Source organism: Hylobates moloch, unplaced genomic scaffold (genome assembly GCF_009828535.3).
Source record: "Hylobates moloch isolate HMO894 unplaced genomic scaffold, HMol_V3 SCAFFOLD_5, whole genome shotgun sequence".
In the NCBI taxonomy this organism is placed as follows: domain Eukaryota; kingdom Metazoa; phylum Chordata; class Mammalia; order Primates; family Hylobatidae; genus Hylobates; species Hylobates moloch.
Genome location: NW_026652280.1, coordinates 30,678,605 through 30,704,563, shown reverse-complemented (window position 1 = coordinate 30,704,563; position 25,959 = coordinate 30,678,605). Strand labels below are relative to the sequence as shown.

The 25,959-nt window shown below is 52.5% G+C and overlaps 1 protein-coding gene across 8 annotated transcripts in view; it reads left to right on the top strand.

The window, feature by feature from the left end:
* CTIF (cap binding complex dependent translation initiation factor) overlaps positions 1-19,751 on the top strand; it is a 328,654-nt gene extending 308,903 nt beyond the window's left edge. For 6 of the 8 annotated variants that reach the window (XM_032152356.2, XM_032152364.2, XM_058438381.1 and 3 more), the window contains 2 exons: positions 15,280-15,333; positions 17,052-17,421. In XM_032152356.2, coding sequence (XP_032008247.1) covers positions 15,280-15,333; positions 17,052-17,267 — 270 coding nt within the window. In that variant the 3' untranslated portion in view covers positions 17,268-17,421. Of the gene's footprint in view, positions 1-15,279; positions 15,334-17,051 lie in introns of all 8 variants that reach the window. The other 2 variants (XM_032152363.2, XM_032152360.2) reach the window with 1 other exon arrangement.
* Positions 19,752-25,959: the final 6,208 nt, after the last annotated feature.

Here is a 25,959-nt window from a genome sequence, read left to right as displayed (position 1 = left end):
AGCCAGGAGCAGATGGCAGCCTGAGCCCCCTGCCCTACCCTTCTGCTTGCCCAGGGTCCCAGCCTGGTGGATGTCGGGGTTGTGGAGGGACCTGTGAGTTCAGAGACCTGTGGGCCTTTGAGGGGAGCCTCCCACCCACCCCAAGCTCCAAGACTGGCCCCTGGCTGCCCAAACTGTCCCCTATCTCAAGGAGCTCTGTTGTGCAGAGTCAGACATACAGTGCAGTCCTTCCTGGAGAGGGTGGCCTGAGTGGGGAGGGTCAGAGATTTCCCCCTAGGCCGGGCACTGCTGACTGGGCTGCCCAGTGCAGGGCTGCGCGTAACCACTCTTCCACCCTTCTCTCCTCCAGCTGCTCTCCCCAGGGCCCTGTGCTCCAGCGGGGAGCTGTGCCCAGTGTTCCCAGTGACCATAAATCCATCCTGTTCCCCGGGGAGTGGGGAGGGCTTGCAGGCTCAGGTGCCGCCTGCGAGCCAGGAGTTCTGATCTCCTGCGATGATAACCACCCATCACTAGGCCTTGGGACACTTGGTAGCCTCCTGAGCCCTCCTCCCCACCCCAGCTACCCAGCCCCTAGATGGCCAGCTGCACTACTGCACTTTATAATGGGGGCCCCGAGGCACGGGGAGGGGAAATGGAATAGGCCAGAGGGCTGTGGACTACTCAGGGGGTCTGGGAGGCCTGGGAAAAACTCCTAACCCCCCAGCACCCCTCCCTTATCTAGGTGACCGTATATTATCCAAATCAGGGCAGTTTGGAGAGTGGAAAGGATGCTTTTACTAATGACTTTGAGATGACAGGTGAAAACTAGAACCATTCCAGGCAAACAAGATGTGCCGTCACCCCACCTTTGGCCGACCTCTCCCTATCAGCCTATTTATGTGGGCACTCACTGGGGAGCAGGAGTGAAGCCAGTTTTCTACCTACTTGGGTGCTCTTGGAGAAATCATTTCCTTCCCTGTGCCTCAGTTTCTGCAGCTGTGACATGAAGAGCATTGCAGTGGTGCCTAAATCAGATCATCTGGTAGAAAGATCAAATGGGTCTTTAAAAACACACAGAGCACATAGAACAACCACTCAAAATATGTAAGCCAGGTGAGCATGAGGATTCCAAAGGTGCTGTTCACCCTCAGAGGCCCCCCTCTCAAAAGGGGAACCTCAGAGCTGCCTTAGGCATTTCCTGTTCACCCCTCAGGAGGGATCTTGGACTAGGGGCAGTGAGCACAGAAGAAGCTTCCAGAAGGGATGGGGAGGGCCTAAAGGGGAAGCTGGGAGGCACTGGCTTCAGGCACAGCTGCTTCCCTGGAGTCTCAAACCCACCCCAGGGTCCTGGGGATTCCTGGCTGCAGGGACTGTGAACAGAACTAGCCCCTGTCTAGGCCACTAGCTGGGGCTTGGTCCACAGGAGGAGCCACTGGAGTTGTGGCCCTGCCTTCTGGATCCAATGTCTCCAGAAGAATTTGGTGTCTACCCTGAGCCCCAAATTATATTTCCAGCCCCCAGGCCAGCTGTGGGATGAAGCATCCCCCACGTGACATCCACTGTCGCCACTTTGTACGGGGTGGTTTGCAAGCCCGGCAGGAAGGAGGCTAATTATTCCCTCTGGGGCGCCTGATCCGCAGCTAGGGTGCCCGCCCGCCTTAGTTAGGAGGGCTGGCAGCCAGACCACAGGGCACAAGCTTGGACTGAAGGCCAGGTCAGAACCACAAATTTCCTGACATCTGACCATAACCACCATACCAAGGCTCCATGTTAGACTGGTGGAAAAGTGGCATGGGGGCCCATTCCCCTCTGCTGAAGGTGTCTGCACTGCGGGCAGGCAAGAGTGATTAACATAAAACAGCACTAATTTTGTAGCTTTGGTGCCAGGCTAGGCAACATTAGCATCTACTCAAGCACCTATATCCATGGCCACACCAGCCCTTCCTCCCACTTCAGAGGGGTGATACTACTCTTCTTTAAGGCAGATCTACGTACTTGATCCTTTCCTCCTTTCTGATTATCCTCTTCTCCTGCACTCTGGCACCTCACCTCTACCTTTAAACTGGCTCAAGACTCTCCTACTTTAACCACACCAGATTCCCAGACCATTCTTTGTGACCCTGTGCCAGTGTCTTTCCCCCAGCATCCTCCCCTTTTCTTCTTCCATAGGCAAGTTCCAAAAACAAAGAAAAGAAGGAAGAGAAGAAGGGAGTTGGGTTGGGGGTGGGGGTGAGGGAGAGAGAGAGAGGGAAGAAAGTACAGAAATTCATTCCAAAGAAAAAGAAAGAAATGGTGTGCTCTTTCTGTCTGCACTTCTGGACCTCCTTCACACTCTCCAACCCTGCAGGGCCCAGCCCAGGCTTCCACTGCCCCAGTAGCAGCACTGAAGTCATCATGGCAAAGGTCACCCGTGCTCTTCTAATCACCAAATCCAGGGGACCTTGGTCATTGTTCGTCTTACTTGACCTCTCTGAGCTTTGACATTGGTGACCTTGTATTTCTTGGAACTCTTGGCCCTCATGACGCCATTTCCTCCTGTTCTGCTTAACTCTCTGACCACCCTTTTCTTCCTTCTTTGGGGATTCCTCCTTCTCTCTCACCCTTTAGGCATTGCTGTGTTCAGGTTGGGAGCCCCTGCCATCTTCTCTTCTCATTCCATGTGTTCTCCAGGTCACCTCACTCACACCGATGGCTTGACTAATCCCTGGGTGCTGATGATCCCAGATTACCATTCTCCCATTAGTCATCTTCCCTGGTCATCCCCAAGGACCCTGGACTCAGTATTTCTAACACTGAACTCATTTACTTTCCCTAAAACCACCTCCACCTGCCTTCCCAATATTGTTGATGGCATCATCACTTATGCAGTTGACCAAACCCCAAACCTGGGGGCTGGCCATCTTCTACCTCATCCTTTTCCTCACTCTCACTTCTGCCTCTTAACATATTCTGCCTCTTAAACATCCTCCTCCCTTCCTGCCAGCCTTAATTCAAGCCACCCCAATTTTGCACAGCAACCTTCTAACGGTCCCCCTGCCTCCAGTCCAAACACCACCCTACCTACATCTCCGTGCTAAGCAAGATAGGATCTTCCTAAAATACAGGTATTACTATGCTACTCTCCAGTTTAAAATCTTTCAGTGGCTCTCCAGTACCTTGGGATAAAATCCAAACTCAGTACCATGGCATCTAGAGCCCTTTAATATGTGGCCTTTGCCTTCTTTATCAGCACATTCCACCCCCAGCACCATATATTTTGGGCATCTTGAAATATTTGTTCATCAGTGTACTCTGCTCGTGCACATTTTCTGCTTTTTTACATCTTTCTCATGCCATATGCCTGGAGTTCACCACCGCTATTCCTTCTTATGCTGCAATGCCATATACCTAGCAAGTCTCTTGCTTTCCCCCTACTAGACCATAAATTATAAGTCTTATTATTCCTCTTGTTATCCCTGTACTTACATAGCATTTAACACATAGTAGATATTTCATAAATGTTGCTGAGTGGATGGATGGATGGATAGATGAGTAGATGGGTAGATAGATGGATGAAAGGATGGATGGATGGATGGATGGATGGATGGATGGATGGGTAGGTGAATAGATAGATGAATGAAAGGATGGGTGGGTAGGTGGGTGGATGGATGGATGGATGAGTAGGTGAATAGATAGATGGATGAAAGAATGGATGGGTGGGTGGGTGGATGGATGGATGAATAGGTGAGTAGATAGATGGATGAAAGGATGGATGGATGGATGGATGGATGAGTAGATGAGTAGATGGATGAAAGGATGGATGGATGATGGATAGATGGATGAAAGGATGGATGGATAGATAGATGAATGAAAGAATGGATGGGTGGATGGATGGATAGATGGATGAATAGGTGAGTAGATAGATGGATGAAAGGATGGATGAGTGGATGGATGGATGGATGGATGGATGAGTAGGCAAGTAGACAGATGGATAAAAGAGTGGATGAGTGGATGGAGGCATAGGTGGTGGCCAATACAGACAAAGAATAGATAAAATCAGTTCAATTTTGTGAAGGCTCGGGTTGACTTGTCACCAGTCAACACAATTAAAAATTATGAGCTCCAGCTGGACGTGGTGGCTCACACCTGTAATCCAGCACTTTGGGAGGTTGAGGAAGGCAAATCACAAGGTCAAGAGATGGAGACCATCCCGGCCAACATAGTGAAGCCCCATCTCTACTAAAAATACAAAAATTAGCTGGTTGTGGTGGTGCATGCCTGTAGTCCCAGCTCCTCAGGAGGCTGAGGCAGGAGAATCGCTTGAACCCGGGAAGCGGAGGTTGCAGTGAGCCGAGATCACGCTACTGTACTCCAGCCTGGTGACAGAGCAAGACTCCGTCTTAAAAAAAAAAAAAAAAAATTATGAGCTCCAACCAGCAAAATAAGAATTAGCTAATGTGGGAAATTAATATCATTCTGTAAAGGAGAGAGCACAGATCCAGGACTCTCCAGCACCTTCCATTTCCACTTAGACCTGCTGTCTGAGTTGTGCAAGCCACTTAACTACTGAGCCTCAGTTTCTCTACCAATTAAACAGATATGATAATACCTGTGGCCTTTCCCTGTCTCTTCAGAGTGTCATAAGGGTAAAAGGAATGGTGCATACAAAGCATGTTGAGATCTTCAGGGAAGATATATGTTTATAAAGATATAAACATAATAACAATAATAACACCTTACATTTGAATCAAGCTTTGCACTAACAAAGCTCTTTCACATACATTATTTCAATTGACTCTCCAAACAATCCTAGGCAGATACTATCCCTGTTCTCAGGTGAGGAAGCTGAGATGCAGAGTGATTAAGTGGCATGCCAGGGGCTAGTCTTAGTGTGTAGCAGGTCTTCTGACTCCAAGCCTGATGCACATTTTTGATGATAGCCTTTCTTGGATGGATTATCTACTTCCCTGCCTCCCTGAACAGAGACCTAGACATAATTGGCCGTTTTCTTGATGACTCGTCATTACCATCGGCACAGTCCCTGGGCTGTCCTCCAGGTTTGGCTGTAGGTGCAGGTCCAGGTCCCGCAGAGGCACAGGGTGGATGGGCCAACTGTCCTGGAGGGTACTCCTGACATGTAGGTGGCAACCATCCTAGACCCCTGCAGGTGTGGTTCTTCTGACTCTGCCTCATTCTTCCCCCATCCCCTTTCTCTCCACTGTCAGCATGTGTGCCCATTTCTGTGGCTTCCTCCGCCACCACGGCCTTTACCTGTCACTATCTTTTCTTCTTTGTTTCCCTTTCTCCTGCCCTACAATTCTTTCCACACCTTCGGCTTGTCCTGCCACAGCCCTGCTCATCCACTGGCCCAGCCAGCCAACCTCAGCTCCCAGGCTGGCTTTATTCTCCAGCCAATCACAGCCCTCTGCAAACCTCCCACTTTGGCTCCCACGTGGCTGCCCCTGTGGCCACGTCCAGTTGCTACCAAAGGAAGGAGGCTTCTCCAGGCAGGGGCTGGGCTGAGCTTTTTCTGCAGCTGCATTAGGTGGCTTGGGTTTGCTCTCCCACAGTAGAAGGCTGTGCTATGGGTGAGCTGAGGTGGTCAAGGTGGGCTGGCCAGCCCGCCTCGGATGGACAGTGCACCCCTCACTAGCAAGGCAAGATGTTGGGATTGCCAGTGCTCATCCCTGCCCGCACAGCGAGGCTGCCCCATGAGTTCTCAGCACCCCCTTTCCCTCCCTGCAGGGTGGCATCCCAAGCTACCAGCCTGGTTACATCCTGGGCATGCCTTGGGCAGCCTGCCTGTGCCCATGGCCCTTCCCCCAGGGACTCCAGGAGACTCCCACCAGGCCGCCTTTCTCCCTGGCTGCTGTGGGGCCTCCCACAGCCACAGCCCGACTGGAGCACCTTGGCTTCTCCCTGAGGGAGGATATGATGGGTGTGCCCACAACAAGTCTCCGGCAGAGACAATAGGACAGGAATGCATTCGCTTCCGAACAAACACTGTGTGGGCTCGCACAATTGCCTTGGATTCTTGTCCAAGAAACACATTTCGCTGTTCGAGGGCACGGGAGGCTTGCCTGCCCCAGCCCGCCCACATCCCCGTCAGTGCCAGAGACTCTGATGAGTGGGCTGCTCCTCCTCCCACCCCAGGGCCTCTGACCCCCAGGTAGAGCAGCCTGGTCTCCTTCATGGATGTAGCTCGTCTTCCAGAGGTGACAGCAGAGGAGAGGGACAGTCCTGCCCACACGGAGGGTGCCTGCTCCTACCGAGCCCTTTTTTTTTTTTTTTTTTTGAGACGGAGTCTTACTTCGTCACTCAGGCAGGAGTGCAGTAGTGAGATCTTGGCTCACTGCAACCTCTGCCTCCTGGGTTCAAGCAATTCTCCTGCCTCCACTGCAACCTCTGCCTCCTGGGTTCAAGCAATTCTCCTGCCTCAGCCTCCCGAGTAGCTGGGACTACAGGCCCGCACCACCATACCCAGCTAATTTTTGTATTTTTAATAGAGACAGGGTTTCACCATGTTGGCCAGGATGATCTTGCTCTCTTGACCTCATGATCCGCCCATCTCGACCTCCCAAAGTGCTGGGATTACAGGCGTGAGCCACCGCGCCCGGCCCATTTTAACCGTTTTTAAGTGTGCACTTCTTTGGCATTAAGCACATTCACATTGTTGGGCAACCATCCCCACCGTCCATCTCCAGAACTGTTTCACCTTCCCCAGTTGAAACTCTGTCCCCATGAAACACTCCCCATCCTCCCTCCTCCCAGTTCCTGGCACCCACCATTCTGCTCCCTGTCTGTATGAATTTGACTCCTCTAGGGACCTCATAGAAGTGGAATCATACAGTGTTTGTTCTTCTGTGCCTGACTTATTTCACTTAGCATAATGCCTTCGGGGCTTGTCCGTGTTGTGGCATGTGTCTCAATGGCCTTCCTTTTTAAGGCTGGGTGATATTCCCCTTGTATGGATTTACCACTTGTTTATTTATTCATCTTTCAATGAACACTTGGGTTGTTCCGCCTCTTGGCTATTGTCAATAGTGCTGCTGTGAACATGAGTGTACAAGTCACTGTTCAAGATGCCACTAATTTTTGAGACCTGTCTTCGAGCTAAGTGAAGCTGTTGTCTCCTGGTGATCCCAAATAGAACATACATAAATGAGAGAGCTAGTCAGCCCTCTCCATGCTGGCAGGGATTCGTTTATCCCCAAAATGAGCTGTCTGTTAGGAAATCAGAGCCCTGAAGAAACGGGACATAGGACAGGTCATTTAGGCCAAGATGGAAAAGACTGGAAAGGTTCTTCCCTTGGGATGATACCCACTAAGGGCAAGTTCAGTAGGGATTTCTGGGCAGCCATTGGTCACCCTGAAGCATGGAGAGCTGGGGAGGGCAATGGCACTGACAGGGCCCCAGGGAGGAAGCCTGTGGAGTTGTGCCAAGGGCCCCCTGGAAGAGGCAGGCCAGACTCTTGTTCTGCCACAGAGCAGCAGGTGGGGCCTTCAGCTGTGTGCCCCATCCAAGGGAGGCTGAGGGAGCATCTTCCACCATCCCTTCACCCCGAAGGGCCTAAGAATCCACTCTCAAAAGCCAGCAACCAAGCAGGTGTGTGCGGGGAGGACAGGACATGGTCTGCAGCCACCAAGGCCCTTCCTGTGCTCTCTGGTTCCAGCAACTGGGAGGGACAAGTAAGATGAGAAGCTCCTTCCCTGACTTCCTTGAGAAAACCCAGCAGGCCGTTTGCAAGAGGGCCTCTCGCACAGTGTGGTTTTTGGCGTCATGCAGACTTTCCCAAACAACCCGGAGAAAGATAAGGTTGGAAGGGGGGCTCTGGGGTTGAGAACCCGCCCCCAGCTCTGCCTTCGGGCCCTGGGCAGTCTGTCTTCTGCCCTGACAGGAGTTGGGGGAGTAGGGGGAGCAGGGGCAGTGGCCCCAGGAGCCTGCCTGTGGGGAGTTTTGGGCGTGCCCAGGGAAGAAGGCATGGGAAGGGGAAGTCATAAAGATACGAGAAGGGAAGAAAAAGAGCAGGGAGACTGTGGAACCGCTCTGTAGGCCCAAGCAGCCCCATCACGGAAAGTGGAAGGCACGCAGGCCGTGGGCTGCAGAAGAGATGAGGAGGAGACCCTTGATCGTCAGGGCAAAGTGATCACTGTCAACACCCTTGGGACTCCAGGAGGCTTCCACGTAGTCCTGTCAGCGTCTCCCTCTCTCCTCAGAGGGAGACACTGCCACATTGAGAGCCTCTAGTGCCTGGCAGGCCCTGGCTCTTCTAGAAATTTCTCATATTATTACTTCGCTTGTCCCTAAACCTCAGAACCTGGCAGGCCCAGGCAAGGGAGGAGAGCCCCCTGAGAAGCTGGTCTCAGGACACACCATGGCCCCAGGTGCACTTCCCTCCCCGGGAGAAGCATTGACTGAGCAGCCCCACTGTGTCAGCCAGCGACACCCGCCTGCGGCTGCGTCCCCAGCCGCCCTCCCTCCCTCCCCATCAGCTCCCAGGTTTGCCTCTTCCCCACCCAGGGGCACCACCCACTCTGTCTGGAGTTTCATTCCCACCAGATACCTACCTTCCCCCTTTCCTGTGATTTCTACCAGCAATTTTTATTTTAAGGATTTTTTTTCCTGCTAAGCACCCTGGGGTAGCATATGAGGGAAACTTACTATAAGAAAGAAGTTCCTGCCGGGTGCGGTGGCTCACACCTGTAATCCCAGCACTTTGGGAGGCAGAGGCGGGTGGATCACAAGGTCAGGAGATCGAGACCATCCTGGCTAACATGGTGAAACCCCGTCTCTACTAAAAATACAAAAAATTAGCTGGGCGTGGTGGTGGGCGCCTGTAGTCCCAGCTACTCAGGAGGCTGAGGCAGGAGAATGGCGTGAACCCAGGAGGCGGGGCTTGCAGTGAGCCGAGATTACGCCACTGCACTCCAGCCTGGGCGACAGAGCGAGACTCCGTCTCAAAAAAAAAAAAAAAAAAGAAAGAAGTTCCAGACTAGGTGGGGTGGTTCATGCCTATAATTTACCCAGCACTTTGGAAGGCCAAAGTGGGAGGATCACTTGAGCTCAGGAGTTCAAAACCAGCCTGGGCAACATAGTGAGACCTCGCCTCTAGCAAAAATTTTTTTAAAAATTAGCCAGACATGGTGGTACACTCCTGCTCCCAGTTACTTGGGAGGCTGAGGCCAGAAGATTGCTTAAGCCCAGCAGGTTGAGGCTACAGTGAGCTATGATTGTACCACTGCACTCTACCCTGGGGGACAGAATGAAACCCTGTCTTAAAAAAAAAAAAATAAAGTTCCAGCAAGGCCACACAGAATTCTCCTGATGCTAGTCCCCATTTTCCCTGCTGAGTAAGTGCGGCTAGGCCCACCTTTCCCTCCGATCCCGGTCCCAGACAGTCACAGGACCCTCCCAGGCCCTGAATCAGCCCCTCGCAGTTGGATGTTGGACCCCATGACTCAGGTAGGCTTGTTGCAGGATGAGTCACACCCCCCACCTCCGACTTTCCAGAACCTGCTTACTAGTCTTTATCCTGGCCTCTTGGGTCCTCTAGATGAGGGAGACCCTTGCCTGTGGCCCAAGAAAGTCCCCCAGGCACAGACTAGTGGAAGCCTCCCTTGGCTCTCCTTGGGGATCCGCAGACCCCAGTGCAGGAGAGGGGTCACTGCCCCAGAGTAGCCCACGTGGGCATACTGTAACTACTTAACCAGTCCCCTTGTTGAGAGAGGTCCAGGTTACTTTCAATCTTTTGCTCTAAAAATAGTATAGCAACTAGTGTACACGTGTTGTATGGCATGTGTGTGGTTACATGTGTGGGATAAATTCCTAGAAGTAATATTGCTGGGTCAGAGGGTGTGGACACTTCTATTGTTGATGATTATCACCAAATTGCCATCTATAGAGTGATACCAGCTTGTATTTCTACAAGCACTCTATGTTTGCAGACACATCGATAAAAATTCTGTGCCATGTCCCTTCTGGTGACAGGGGTATGGGGAGGGGGTAGGTATCCACATCCCCTTCACTCTTATCTTTTCATCAGAGGGCCTCGCAAGCAGTCTCTCTGGGTGAGCACTTTCCTTTCCTGTCGCAGACTCTCAGCTGGGCGAGGTTTCTCCCTGCCTCCCAAAGCATGTTTCTTAGCAAATATTTTCCAATGTGTGCCAGATGTTGGGGAGGGCAGTGGACCGACATCGCCCTACCCTCGTGGAGCTTGCCTTCTAGAGTGGGGAGATGGGCAATAGACAAACAAGTACATAATATGTCAGGGGCCGCAGAAAGGGGTGAGCTGGGAGGTAGGTGAGGGATGGTGGCTGCTCAGGGAAGGCCTGTCTGCCCTGGGGATGTTTGGGCAGAGCCCTGCATAGGATGAGGGAGTGAGGTCTGTGGATCTGCGGTGGCCAAGAATTTCCAGCGACAAGTATGCAGAGGCCCAGAGTTGGAAATGTGTGGGTGGGATGCGAGACCCCGAGGGTCCTCAGTGCCTGTCACATGTGCAGCCCATACTGTTCCCTCCCCTGGGTTGACCGTTGCCCTCCACCTGCTCATCATTTGAGCAGTTTAAGGCCCACCTCTGATCACTCATCCCAAAATGATTTCTATGTGTCTGCTGCAAACCCAGTTCTCAGGCCAGTTCTGACCAAGTTACCAAGGAGAATGAGGTCTGTTCCCTGAAAGTGGCTCTGGCCAATCAAGCACTCCTGCGGCCCTGGAGCCTGCACCCTAGTTTGACCTGCAGCCAAGCCTGCCGTGGGTCCTCAGCTCCTGTGGTGAATGCCGTAGCTCCTGCTGCGGGGCCGCTAGGCTGGGTGGATGGATGCAACATGACAGGAGACAGGAAGAATTAAGGATGTGCAGAATGCAGATTTTGAGCCAGCAACATGACCAGTCCCTAGGGCTGGCTGGGCATGATTTTGCCTCTCCTTCTTGACTATATCATGCCCAGATTAAAACTTTGGCTTCAGCTCTCAATGAGTAAATGAGAATGTGCCCTCAAAATGCCATCTTTTACCCTCTTCTCATCCTCTACCCTTCCTTTTAAAAATGCAAAAAAGAAATGCATAAATCATGTTGACCAACAGTTCACAAATCCCCACTGTTGCCAGGGGCTTTGCTTGGGGTTAAAGGGCAGCAGAGATGAATTTGGCCCTGTCCCTGACTTCAAGAAGCCGACAGTTCACCCTGGAAAATGCCTTAACTTGTGTGGAATGTGCATGGGGGGGAAAGCAGGAGTGCCTGGGAGTGAGAAGCAGGGAGGGCAGGGACTGGGGTGGTCAGGAAGGGTCCCAGGAACAGCTGGGAAGTGACCCAGCCTTGAAGGATGGAGAGAGGATGGAAAGCCCCAAAGATACAAAGTCATTTGGAGTCTAAACACCAGCTATGGAGTGTGGCCCTTTAACCTGCGTAGGAAGAAGTCATGGAAACGCATGGTTTTAGCCAAAGAGGGGCCTGAAGTAGAAATGATTTCTCCCTGGCCCCAAGCTCTTACCTTCCCCATCCACTCTGGAGGCAAATGTATGCAGGCCTGACCCCTCTTGCTCTCTGCCCCTGCTGCTGCCCTAGGCCACACTGCCACCATGCCTGGCCAGGTCTCTCAATGTCCGCCCTTCCCTCCTACAGCAGGCAGAATGGTCCCCTTAAGACATAAACCAGGCCAAACATGGTGGCTCACACCTATAACCTCAGTGCTTTGGGAGGCCAAGGCAGGAGGATCACTTGAGGCCAGGAGTTCAAGATCAGCCTGGGCAACATAGAGAGACCCCGTCTCTACAAAAAATAAAAAAATTAGCAGGGCATGATGGCCTGCACCTGTGGTCCCATCTACACAGGAGGCTGAGGACAGAGGATTGCATGAGCCTAAGAGTTTGAGGTTACAGTGAGCTGTGATCAACCCACTACACTTCAACCTTGGCAACAGAGCAAGACTGTGTCTCTAAAATAACAACATGAGACCCCTCACAGGGCCCCTCACATTGCTCAGAGTAAAACCCGGAGTCTTGCCTAATGGGCCCTGGGCTTGCTGCCTCCCTGACCTCTTCTCCTAAGTCTCTCCCACATGCTCCTCACTCCGACACTGGCCTCCTCCATGGGCCATGGGCCCACCCACCCCAAGCCCTCTGCCCAGACCATGCTAACTGGGCTTCATGGCCTGGCTTCCTGACACCCCTGGCCACTACACCAGTATTCCTGACACCCTTATCCAACATCACTTTTTTTTTTTTTTTTTGAGACAGAGTCTTGCTCTGTCGTCCAGGCTGGAGTGCAATGGCACAATCTTGGCTCATGACAACCTCCACCTCCTGCCCTGGGCTCAAACAATTCTCCTGCCTGAGCCTCCGAGCAGCAGGAACTACAGGCGCCCACCACTACGCCTGGCTACTTTTTGTATTTTTAGTAGAGATAGGGTTTCACCATGTTGGCCAGGCTGGTCTCAAACTCCTGACCACATGATCCGCCCTCCGACCTTGTGATCCGCCCACCTCAGCCTCCCACAGTGCTGGGACTACAGTCGTGAGCCACCACACCCAGCCCACTTTTAAAAAAAAGTTATCATTAATAATATTTTTGATTGATAGGTCATAATTGTATACATTATTGCAGTATGATGTGATGTTTTGATATATGTATACAATGTGGAGTGATTCAACCACACTCATTGACATATTCATCACCTCACAAGTGCTGCTTTGCATCACAGCGCTTACTGCCATCTGATAGAGATGTTTATTGGTTTGTTTTCTGCATTTCCACCACCCGGGAGCTGCATTTCCACCGCCCTGAAGCAGGGCCTGGTCTGTCTTGTTCTCTGCAGTGAATGGTGCTGGCCTGGCACAGGCGCTCGGCAGATACTTGTGACTTTGTCTCTTTTGTTTTGGTAGATCTGTGCTGCTTTCAAAGTGCCACCTCGGCATCTCTCTACAGTGTGATCAAGGAGCTCTGGCATCTGGAACAGGACTGTGTTGAGATCAGAGAGACCCAGTCTGTAGTCTGATTGATCTCTACTGACTTTGAGGTTATGGAAGTTGTAGAAAGGTTGTTCTTATGGTTTATACAGCATGTAGTATGTTTTCATTCATTCCACATTCCACTCAATATTTGAGTACCTACTAGACATAGTTCAAGGATTTCTATAGATGAAATGTGCCAAAATGCTTCTCCATAAAAGCAGTAATCACCTTTGCGTGAATTGAGTTAGATGTTGGTTACTGGGCTCCCTTGAGTTGTGGGTTAGGAGTTAACTGTGGCCTGACCTGGATCCCCGTGACTAGGTGATGCTCTCGAGTTTGCCAGCAACAGAACCATCTCTGTATCCAACATTTCCTAAGCGAGACAGTAGTGTGGGCTGTGGCATGCTAGGAAGATCACTCTGGCCCGTTGTGTACAAGATAAATTGCAGGGGAAGGAAGTGGGGACCAGGATGACGCGTCAGGAAGCAAGACAATCCCCCATGAGGGAAGCAACAAAACCTCACGTTTGAGTAAGGCCAGGGACCTGGAAAAGTGGGACTCAAATGTCCTGGAGACATTTTAGAGGAAAACTACCAGAACCTGGTACCTTCTTGGCTATGGATGGTGAGGGGAGAGCAAAATAACTGAGGTTTTGAGCTGGAGGCAACAGGGAGCTGCCTTGAGGCAAAGATGATAAAGCCATAGTGTCATCCAGAAAGTGAAGCCCAATGAGTGTGGGGAGGTTCGTGCAGATGAGCTAGATGTGGGGTCCCTGAGAGTCGTGATGATCAACATGGCAGGAGGGGACGGCATTGAGAAGAGCAGAAGCTTGACGATAACTATTTGGGGAGGAAAATATTGGAGGAATGCCTGTTTTAGGAACTGAGAGAAAAAGCATTAGCCAGCAAAGGGGGCTGTGGTAGGAGTGGTCCGTGGCGCTTGGTGAGCTTCTCAGAAGCCATGCCCAGAGAGGGTTTCAAGCACTTGGTGTCAGCACACCAGTGCTGCTGGGGGTTCAAGAGAGAGTGAATCAGAAAACTGGGACATAGCAAGCATTGGTGAGGCTGTAGAGAAACCAGAACCCTCATGCATTGCTAGTGAGAGTGTAAAATGATGGAGCCATTGTGGAAAACAGTCTTGCAGCTACTCAAAAAGCTGAACATAGAGTTACCACATGACCCAGAACTTCTACTCCTATGTAATATCCAGGAGAATTGAAAACATGCATCCAGGTAAAGCCTGGTACATGAAGGTTCATAGCAGCACTATTCCTAATAGCTAAAAGGTGGAAACAACGCAAATGTCCATTAACAGACGAATGGATAAACAAAATGTGACATATCCTTACAATGGAATCTTAGCCACAAAAAGGAATGAGATACTGGTATATGCTACAACATGAATGAACCCTGAAAACATTAAGTGAAAGAAGTCAATCACAAAAGGCCATATATTTTGTGATTCCATTTCTGTAAAATGTCCAGCACGGGCAACTCCATAGAGACATAGAATCGGGGGTAGTTGCCAGGGGCTGCAGTGAGGAGGAACAGGGAATGGCTGCTAATGGGTATGGGTTTGTCTGGGGAGTGATGAAAATGTTCAGAACTTAAATAGTGGTGATGGTTGCACAATTCTGGGGATATCCTAAAAAGCACTGCATTATATACTTTAAAATGGTGGATTTTGTGTTATGTGAATGATATCTCAATTTAAAAGAGACAGAGAGATTGAGAGAATGAGCCAGGCAGGTCGGGGGAAGCATGGACTGTAGCATGGCCGGACTGAGCGCTGAGCAGCCCAGCCATGGCCTTAGTTAGGAAACAGTTCCAGCCCTGAGTAAGTCCACAGATTTGTGGGTTTGAAAGTCTACAGCGCTGGGTCAGTGGAGAAGAGGGCTTTGACTCCTGGACTTCCTCCTGTGGCCAGGGTCCAGGGGCGCCTGAGTCAATGGCTGAACCTCCTCAACCATAGAGGAGTTACCAATTATACGTCTCTAAGCTAATTTCATTTCCCTGAGGACTTCTACTGACCAGTTGTTAACAGTGGATGATCCCAGCACACTCACTTCTGCAGGCTTTCTCTTCAATGGCCTCTTGAATCACGGTGTTCAGACCTGGCCCAGGGGCTCCACATCGCACCATCACACTGACCTCCAGCTGCTCAAACCCTGTCGGAGAAATCACGGCCACCTGGCACAAATGACTTTCTGCTCTCTGACTTTCGTGGGCTCTCACTCTAGCCTGAACCTTGGAGATGTTTGTTACAGGCTGCATCAGGGCTGGGGCTGCAGGTCGACGGGGGCTGCAGGGAGCTACAGGGGCTAGTAGCCGGCATGTCTCCTTCAGTGGTGCTGTCTGCTCCTCTCTTCCACAGCTCTTGCAATCTCAGGATGTGAAGGAAGATGCTGTCCTTTGCTGCTCTATGGAGGTAAGCATTGGGGCTTCGACATTCCCAACCTCAGAGCTGGTGCATCTCTCATGCCTTAACAGTTCTAGGGGCACAAAGGTTGTTGGAGGCGTTTACAAGTCCAGGGGAAGGTAGGGGAATGGCTTCGGGAGTGGGCATGGACTTCTGCATCCAGAACTATCCACCCCAAGCCAGAGTGAACACTGATGGTGAGAGCAGCTCACCCCTGACTAAAGGGAGAGAGAAGTGATTCCCTAGACAGAGGGGTGGCATTGCCTACTTCCCCATCCCCCCAAGGCCCCCTGCACCCCAGCTCAGGCATGCCACACAAATGACTTAAGAATCTCCTGATGACCTCTGCCCTCAAATATCTCCCTTTGCTTTGCTAATGCTTGGCAATCCAGTGCTGGCACAGCCCACCTGAAAGCATCCCTCTTGGGAGGTGCCACTCCTGTCCCTAAGCTGTGGCCCCTGCTCATGGAAACTCTTCCTCTGGGCTCTCCCTTCAGAGCCTGGCTTTGGCCCAGTCCCTGGGCAGATCTTTGCCCTCTGCAGATGGTCCAGAGTCAGTCAGAGTGGGATGCAGGCAGGAGAGGGGCTTCCAGACGAGGACCTGGGTCTGGCAGCTGTCATGAGCATACTCAGGTGGCTTCTGCCTGGCTGCAAAGACCTCACCGAGGAGCTCAGAGGCCAGAAGCACTGGGAGCCGGATGGCAGCCTTGGGTCTGTGGGACTAAGTTTGTTTGTTGGGCTCCAGCTGGGCACCCTATAGGGGGCTTGGGATTGGGGGCGATTAGGGAGAAGGAGAAAGCCTGGTCCTTGCCCTCAGGCAGCTTCCAGTCTGGTTAGGAATAGCTCTCACACAGAGAGTAGATAGAGTAAGTGTAAGTACAGAGACATCCCTGAAAAGTCAGGGGAGAGAGGTCAGGGAGGGCTCAGGGGGTCAAGGGAGGCTTTGTGAAGGAGGCAGAGCCTAGAAAAATGGATGGGGCAAGGCTGGGGACAGAGATGGGGACAGAGATTCTATAGAGAGGGCCTGGGGGGCACTGGCCAAGGGTGTGCTGGTCCAGGAAGAGGGGCTCCTTCTTCCCAGTGGGCTTTTCAAGATTATCTAGGGCTCTCCTGACGGCCTCTGGCTGGCCTTCTTCTCCACTTTGTATTTCTCTCCCCCACTTCCTGTCACAAGCGTAAGCAGAGGTCACTTCTGGGGGCTGGGAGGTGGGATCAGGATCAGGAGAAAAGGAGAGCAAGAGAAACAGGAGGCATCACCCCTGCTCTCAAGTTCCAGTGGACACATGTAATAATGACTAAGCTCATTGCCAGAGAGACGCCCCAGCAAGTGAAAATGACCACAGGGCCCTCTGATCACCAAGGGGCACAGATCATGGAGCCATTTGAGGGTGCGGATGAAGTCAGGGAAGGCTTCCTGGAAGAGGGAGGCTCTTGGGTAAAAGGGACAAGAGGCATGTTCCTGATGACAGCTCTTTCAGCCCTGGGCAGTAGGCAATATTCTGATCCCTCTGGATCCTGCTGGCAGATTGGTTGGTAAATGTGAGCTCTCACCCTTGGCTACTCCACCTTCCACTCTCCCTGTCCTCATTCCAGCCCTGGCACAGGGGCCTGGGCCTGTGTGTCCTTAAGACAACCCAGCTATTTCCTATCCCTGCCCACCTAATCGGGGTGGCCAGTGGGCCATTGCGGGGCCTGATTGCATCCTAACCCCACATCTCTGTCCGCAGCTGCAGAGTACAGGCCGGCTGCTGGAGGAACAGCTGCCTGAGATGATGACAGAGCTCCTGGCCAGCGCGCGGGACAAGATGCTGTGCCCCTCGGAGTCCATGCTGACCCGGTCGCTGCTCCTAGAGGTCATCGAGCTCCACGCTAACAGCTGGAACCCTCTGACGCCCCCCATCACGCAGTACTACAACAGAACCATCCAGAAACTGACAGCCTGACAGCCAGGGGGCCTGGCGGGCGGCCCGCGGGCAGCTGGGGCCCTGGTGCACAGGGCCAGATGGACAGGCGGGAGGACAGGGGTGGCCCTGGCGGGAGAAAGAAATGGGGAGGAGGGCAGGCAGAGTCGGTGGCCAGTCTGGAGCCAGACGGGGAAGGGAGCAAATCCCTGAGAGGAGTGCCCCCGCACAAGCCCCCCAGCCCGAGCATGCAAGCTCACACCAATAAGGGAAGCATGTTTCTTTTTCCTGGTGGCCCTGGCCCTCCCCTTCCTCACTCCCGCCTCTCCCCTCCCCATCAGACCCATCCCCCACGGAGCTTTGTGTGAGGGATCTCATCGCTGTGACTCCTCGGAGACCTTGGCAGCCTCGCACGCCGGGGCACCGCTTGGGTCAGAAAGGACCTCGGAAGGCTGAAAAAGTGGGTCGGAGACGGGCTCGCATTGTTCCCGCATGCTGTCAGCCGCAGTCGCCAACTGGCAGCAGGCGACGTGTAGCAGATGTCCAGGAGGACAAAGGCAGGCACGGTCCCCACCAGCCGCCCGTAATTGACGGCCTTTGTCAGCCATGGCAGAGCTGGCGCTCCACCTCCCACCTCCAAGTCCTCCTCACTGCAGCCCCCCAGCCTCAGGCCTAGGGGGTCAGGCGCAGGGGGGGAGATGGAGTTTGCAGTTCCACTTGCACTCTTTTGTTTATTGTGTTTTATTTTTCAAAAGTCGGTTACTTTGAAGTCTCTTTGGTCAATGAAAATGCCCGTGATGTGATCACACAGTCAGCACTGTTGAGGACCCCTGGATTAGTGGGAGATCAAACCCAGCCCCCCTCTAGAAGGATTCTAGCCACAGACAGCTTGCCAGTAGCCAATTAGGGTAATTGGAAACTTCTGCCCCGGCGGGGGTCCCTGCTGGAATCCTGTGTTCCTCGCCACTGGCTTCCAGCGCCTCTGTTTTCTCAAAGGGCTGATACTGTCACCACTGGGACCAAGTTAAACATGGTCCTGGCCCCAGGGGCCTTGTGACAAACAGGGCACAGAACGAGACTGGCAAATTAAAACCAAAATTCTAGATGGTGTCTCGCGCTCCACACGCAGGTCTTACTGGGGAAAAGGACGGGAGTGGGGGCTCCCCAGGACTCGATTTTAGCTAATGCGCTGTGCCACCGCCCCAGCTCGGACCTAGAAGCCCAGCCCTCCCCCAGCTCTTGGGAAAGGGGTGAATTCACTGAGTCATGAAAGGGACAGTCAGGTGACCAGCGGGGTCGCCAGATGGAGCTTCCTAGCCGGGAAACAAGACTGGGGTTTCTTGGCAGGCCCTGGTCCTAGGGAGCAGGCCCTGTTGTTGGCTGGAGAGGAAGGTGTGGGGTGGAACAGGTGTCCACATAGCTCCATCTCTGGGGGCTGGAGCACACACTTTGATGAGCCCCCCGGAAATGATGTCAGAGCCTAGCCACTTCCTTATTTGATCTTTTATTGAGGCCGGGCAGGCCCTGGATCATGTTGGAGGCCCCTCTTGGTCCACATTGGACTGGCCAGGAGGTGATGGGCGGGGAAGGTTCTCGTGACTGATTCTGAGTCTGAGAGTGGTGAGTGGGGAGAGGCTTCCCCAGTTCTCTCCAGCTTTCCTTGCAGCTGCAACCTGCCCTCTGGTCCCAGGTGTGGAGCCTGTGCCTGTCTCCAAAAAGAGCCTGTTGGCGACAAGGTGTGGGGGGCACAAGTTTACCTGAAACAGGTCGGTGGTCTCTCCCAAGAAGCGCACACCACCTCTGGTCCCTGGCCCTGAACCCTGCCTTCTTCCTCCCTCCACGGTTTCTTCCCAGACTTTCTCAAGCTCCTCCTCACTGCCCTTCCTCCCCAGCCCAGCCTGGGGACACAGACGCCCCGCAAGTAGGAGGCCTTGAGGGAGGAGCCAGGCTGATGAGGGGCTGCTCAGGGCAGGCCCCAGGGCGAGCTTGCCGTCGTGGCCAGGCAGCCTCCACCTGTGCTTCAGCGGCCCCTGCCTCTCTGAAGCGTGTGGGGTGCGTCCGCTAGAAGGAGGCAAGGCCCCCAAAGACAGGAGAGACCTGGGAGGGGGGGCTCAGGTCAGGGAGGGGGCAGGGGAGTGGGCTCTCCTAGACCCAACGGTGAGCTCAGAGCAAGCTTCATGCAGGACGCTCCAAAACACTGTGTGGAGGGGGCTGTGTTGTGGGCACCTTGGGGCCTGATACTCCTTCCTCCGAACGGGCTCCTTGGTGGTCTGGCCACAGGGGCAGCTCCCCCTTGGCTGTTAGGACCAGAGTGTGAAGAAGTGAAATATAAATATGTATACATATATAAATATATTTTTAATTACATGTCGTGTCACGGTGGCTCCAGACATACTGTTTGCCTAGTTTATTCCACTGCTTGAAAGCGCTTCCTAGCCAATCTGAACACTTTAAGCTGTTTTTCTAAATGCAGGTTGCTGCTCCTTTTTCAGATATAGAAGGAAAACGTTAAGACTATTTTTTTTTTTTAAGAAACAACAACAGTCAAGCCTAAAATTTGAGACCCTGAGGCAGCTTCCCAAGGGGAGACTACTCAGACAGGAACTGCAGGGCAGAAGTGGACGCCCCACAGAACCCTGGCCCCCTCCCCAAGTCCCATCCCCTCTCTGCGGCGTGAGGAAGGCCGCGTCCGAGTTGACCTCTGAATGTATGTGATGAGAGGCAGAGCTGGATATTGCATTTCTAAGGCTTGCGTTGCTTTCCCCTCGCCCGCGGTTCTTGGCGCATGAAAGAGGCGGTCCAGCCATCTGATGTTGATCCTGTCTCAGTCTCCCCACTGCCTGTCAGGATGAGTTAGTCATTGTTTTTCTCCAAGGCGGCCTGCTTGCCACAGCCCTGCTCCCCAAGGCCTGGTGGCTTTGCCGAAGCTCTGGGACCACAGCCCCAGCGAGGCTCCCAACCTCACCCGGACGAGGCCAGGAACCCCGCCACCCTTCACGGGAGTGTGCATCCTCAGACCCTGTTCTGTCTGTTCGTCCTTCCTTGACCAGTCTGTAAACCTTCACTGTTTGGGGATCGTCCTGTCCATCCATGTAAATGTAAATGTTGGCTGAGTCGGTATTTATTCTGATTGTTATTTTATTCTATTTTATTTTCTCCGAGGGATGAGGGTGGGGGGGTGTGGGAACTGTACCACAGATCAGGCCTGGGCAGCTGTAGGGGCGGGGGCCCAGACAGCCAGGCCGCCACCAGAGCAGCCCCATGGGGTGCCCCAGACGCAGGCCTCCAAGAAGCCAAGTCCCAGTCTGTTTTCTGGCATCAGACACCGGCCCGTGTTCCTTGTCAGACAGACTTTCAGGCCTGCCCCGGGAGTCGTGTCCCTCAGCTGCAGGGCACTGTGTTGGGAAACCATTGGCTGGGCCTTTGAGGACACAGATCAGGAGAAAGACAACTTTCCTCTGCTCGGAACACTCGCACGGAAGGGCTGGCCACCTCCCTGAGCTGGCTGGGAGCGGGCGACAGGACCTACCTCCCTGGAGCAGGGGCCTGGGGCTTCCCGCCAAAGCTGCCGCGGAACCCCGCTAGCGCGACCACCCTCCCTCCGTCGGTATGTCCTGCTTTCCAGCTGAACCCAAATTACAAGTGGGTTTAAAAAAATAAACACCACCAAAAACAAAATGCCCAGAGTCTGTGCTCTTTGTGTGTTCAGCAGAAGAAACCTTTTCCCCAGGCTCATGTGCCTCAGCTATACTAGCAGGGCCTCCAGGAGCTGGCCCAGGAGATGAGCTGAGGGGAAGATTCCCCACAGTGTAGCTGCTGTGGGGAGCAGGGGCAGGATCTGGGGGCTTAGCAAGAAGTTGGTCCAGGAGACCATGGGTGAAGGAGACTTACGTCCCCCAAAACTGGGAACTATAACCTATCCAAAGTGGTACGATTAAGCCAGCCCTGGACAAAATGGCTTTTGCACTAAAGATTTGGTTTAACCACCCCCCCAAAACCTACCCCTTCCCTGGAAATGTCACTGTGGCATCTAGCAATGAGTCATTTCAAGAGGGCTGAGATTTGGGCCCAGTGGCTTCCAAAAGTCAACAGCGAGTAGCTGTCCAGTCCCAGTTGGTCAAATGAGTCTTTCATCAAAGAGTCCCCAAAGGGCCCAGTGATTTCTTTTCCTGTGATGGCATGTCTCTTGTTTTGCACAATCCTGGCCATGGCAAGGCACTGGGGACACTGCTTCCTGGTAACGCTCCCCTCTCCTTGGGGATTCTTTCTGGCTAGAACTTGCAGGTCCTTTAGCTCCTTGCAGGGGTCGCACCAGAGCACCAACTCCCTTCATCCTTCCCTGGCCTGGCTACAATGGCGGCCAGGGCCTCCCAGGAGCCAGGTGAAGGCATGTTGAGATTCGGGCATTGCCCTTCACTGAGTCACACACCCACCGTGACACTGACAGGGACAGCCAGAAGTCCACAGACTGGGTTGAGAGACATAACATCTTAATCAAACAATTGAGGATGTGGCGGGCCAATTTTTTTTTTTTTTTTTTTTGAGATGGACTCTCGCTCTGTCACCCAGCCTGGAGTGCAATGGCATGATCTCAGCTCATTGCAACCTCTGCTTCCCGGGTTCAAGCAATTCTCCTGCCTCAGCCTCCCTAGTAGCTGGGATTACAGGCACACACCACCATGCCTGGCTAATTTTTTTGTATTTTAGTAGAGGCGGGGTTTCACCATGTTGCCCAGGCCGGTCTTGAACTCCTGAGCCCAGGCAATCTGCCTGCCTTGGCCTCCGAAAGTGCTGGGATTACAGGTGTGAGCCACCACTCCCAGCCCTAATTTTTGTATTTTTAGTAGAGACAAGTTTTCGCCATGTTGGCCAGGCTGGTCTCAAACTCCTGACCTCAAGTGATCCACCCACCTCGGCCTCCCAGGGTGTTGGGATTACAGGCATGAGCCACTGTGCCAGGCCCAAATTTATTTTTATAAAAATGCAAAGCAGTAGAAGCAGACATTGGAGGTCAAGATGAAAGGTAGGGTGATGATGAGGAACAGAGAGCCTTATCAAACCCTGCAAAAGAGAAAGGAGATTTTCCTGGATGGTTTAGTCCTGCTTCCAGAAGGCCCTAAGTTACTGAATACTACGAGACACAGCATCGAAATAATACGTTTCAATCCTGATTTCACCACCCTCTTTCTGCTGGTAGGCATTCTCTTGTCATTTTACAGTGGTTTACATTTGTACCGGGATGCTCACAGCACAACTTACAAGGGCTTTTAAGGACCAAGGCAAAGATAGCAGAAAAATAAAGCGTTGAGTAGTTGAAATGGGAAAGAAGTGGTCTTGCCTTACCGTTACCAGTCTCCCTCATTCCTGCAGTTCCGCAGCGGCTTCCTTACACGGTCTCAGCTGGTCACGTGAAGTAGGCAGATGAGTGTTTTCGATTCCCATTTTACAGATGAGCCAAAGGCTGATCACCAGAAGAGCCAAGGCGAGGGTGAGCCCAGAAAGTGAGCAGGTCCTTCAGACTCCTCGTCCCTGCAGCGCCCCAGGGAGCCAGCCAGTCACACCAGCCAGACAAAAGGAGCAGCCAGCTGCCCCTGGGACTTGGCAGGCTGCGGGCAGGCCACATGGGCTTCCCACTTCATCGGTGGAAACCAGGACCATGATGAAATACCTCAAATCAGGAGATTTCAGTGGAGTGGGTAGAAGGAGCGATGGTGCAGAATTTGGTGCTGTTCTATAAAAGGACCCATTATCATATGTGCAGTGTGTGTTGTTGGATCCCAGTTTCCCCCAGGCCAGTGAGGGGGACCCTGAGAGGGGGACATATCAAGCATCAGGGTCAATACCCAAATTGCCTGGGAACATTTTCAAACTACATACTAAAACAGGACACACATACACACCAATAGTTTCAGAATTCGGGCCTTAGGGAGCCCCTCTTCTTACTGGTACCTGTGTGCTGTGCCTTGGATGGGTGCAAGAGAAAAGATGGTTGAGAGCCACCATCCACCGCTCCTGGAACGCAGTATGATGATGGTCATGGAGAGCTGTCATAAGTAGTGCAGAATTATTGTCTGGGGACAGCAGGCCATGCTGCTGTGCTCTTTTGCAATCTTGGGGTCTGCCATCTTGGCTGAAACAACGCTGGCTGGCACATCTGCAACATGGGGCACGGGCTCTGGCAAGTTGCTTGAATGTGGAACAGAATCCATACCATGGACTCGGGCTGCATTCTCACTCCTATGGGCCTTAGGTACTTTTGCCTTCATAGGCCCCTTCTTCCATTTAAAAAAAAAAATGGAAATATTATGACTACATTGGTAATAGAGACAAATATATTATTTTTATTAAAACATTTTCTCCCACCTAGAAGTTCATTTTTTTACCTCTGATTTTAAAAGAAATTAAAACATTTTGTGGGCCCCTAAAAAACATTTTGTGGGCTCCTGTCTTAGTCCATTCAGGCCTCTGTAACAAAGTACCATAGACTTGGTGGCTTATGAACAACAGATATTTATTTCTCAAAGTACTAGAAGTTAGATGTCCCAAATCAGGGTGCCAGCATAGTCAGGGTCTGGTGAGGGCCTACTAATCAGTGGCAGACTGCTAACTTATTGGATGTTCATGGCACACAGAGAGTAAGAGAGTTCGCTGGGGTCTCTCTTATAAGGGCACTAACTCCATTGATAAGGGCTCCATCCCTCTGACCTCCTCACCTCCCAAAGGCACCTCCTAATACCATCATATTGGGGATTGGGATTTCAACATATGCATTTAGGGGGACACAAAAACATTCTGTCCATAGCAGCACCCTTTGTATATGCCTAACAGGTGTATTGGCCCTACCTGAGTGTCATCTGAGCTGAGAGTCCCACCTTTCTCTGTTGCCCGCCTGATCTCTGGGTGACTCAGGGCTGGGGAGGGGGAGTGGTTCAAAAGCAGTCTTCCAAGGAAGCAGTTGGCCCGTGCTGGAAGCAGATGCAGTAGCTGCCTCTGCCCTGGACTGGCTGCCAGCCAGACAGCTCCGAGCACCAGCCAGAGCAGCTGTGTTTGCCGCGCTAAGGAGGCCGGCCTCTGAGAGCCCGATTCATCGCACAGCACTTTCTCCCCTCTGCAGCCCTTTAGCACACATTATCTGGTTATGGTCTCACCAGAGCCCTGTGAAGGAAGTAAATACAATTCTTATATCCATTTCAAATCTGGAGAAACTGAGGCTTACAGAGCCATCCCATAGGTTTGAATGGGGCTTTATAGTCTTTAAATATATGACTATGTTTGATCCTTACGACAGCGCTGCCAGGCGACATGTTCTTGACACCATTGTAAAGAAGGGAGACAGGCTCACAGAAGCAGAGTAACAATCCCATGTCATGGGACCTGTAGACACAAAGACCAGGCCTTGAATTGCTGCCTTCTTAGTCCTAAGATGGGACTGGTGGGTGGGTATGGGGACCAGGCTGAGGACCCAGGCCACCTTTGTGCCTGAGTCCCCTGATCCAGGCCTGTGGAATGCAAGTCTGTGCTTCCTGCTCAGTGTCCCATAATTCTAACTGGTCTCCATCTTCAGCATCCCCATTCACTGGGCATCCCCTGGCTCCCAGGCAGAGTCCTGAGTCTCCTGCAACCCATGGGGGCATCCATTCCATAGGTGGAATCAGTCCTACGTGACAGATGAAGCCTTACAATATGGCCATGCCAGGCACAGTGGCTCAAACCTGTAATCCCAGCACGTCGTGAAGCTAAGGCAGGAGGATCACTTGAGCCCAGGAGTTTGAGACCAGCTTGAGCAACATGACAAGACCCCATCTCTACAAAAAAATATATATTTTTTAACTAGCTGGTCGTAATGGCACACACCTGTAGTCCCAGCTACTCAGGGGGCTGAGGCAGGAGGATCACTCGAGCCCAGGAAATCAAGGCTGCATGAGCTGTGGTCGCACCACTGCACTCCAGGCTGGGTGACAAAGCAAGACCTGTCTCTAAAAAAATATAATAAACAATATGGCCAGGAGGCCAGGCATGGTGGCTCATGCCTGTAACCCCAACACTTTGGGAGGCCAAGGTGGGTGGATCACTTCAGGTCAGGAGTTCAAGACCAGCCTGGCCAACATGGTGAAACCCCATCTCTATAAAAATACAAAAAAATTAGCCGGGCATGGTGGCGCAGCCTGTAATCCCAGCTACTCGAGAGGCTGAGACAGGAGAATCACTTGAACCCAGGAGGCAGAGATTGCAGTGAGCCAAGACCGTGCCATTGCACTCCACCCTGGGTGACAGAGCAAGACTTAATCTCGAAAAATAATAACAATAATAATATGGCCAGGATCCCACAGCTGACCTGAAGCAGAGATGGTTCAAGGGTGATGCTCCGTCTCCTAGTCTCATCACCTGTGCCCAGGTCTTTCAAGCGAACCCCCACTTGGGTCCCACCTTGTGCTGGGGGTGCTATAAGGAAATAAGCAAAGGAGACAATGCCTTAACCACCTTGGCATGGTCAGTCTCCTGGGAGCTGGAATTCCCAGACAACAGACAACCTCTCATAGGCCTAGCCCAACTCTGGGTGGGTCTTGGTGCAGGGTCCCTGCCTGTGACATCTGCTGTGCTACAGAGAGCCAACACCTGGCCCAGGCCTTCCAATGCGGACCATTCAGGGCTTGACAAAGCCTCACTTTCCAGCCCCAGAGAGGAAGGACCACCATTCCCCTCCCTTCCCAGAACAAATCAGGTGAAACTCAAA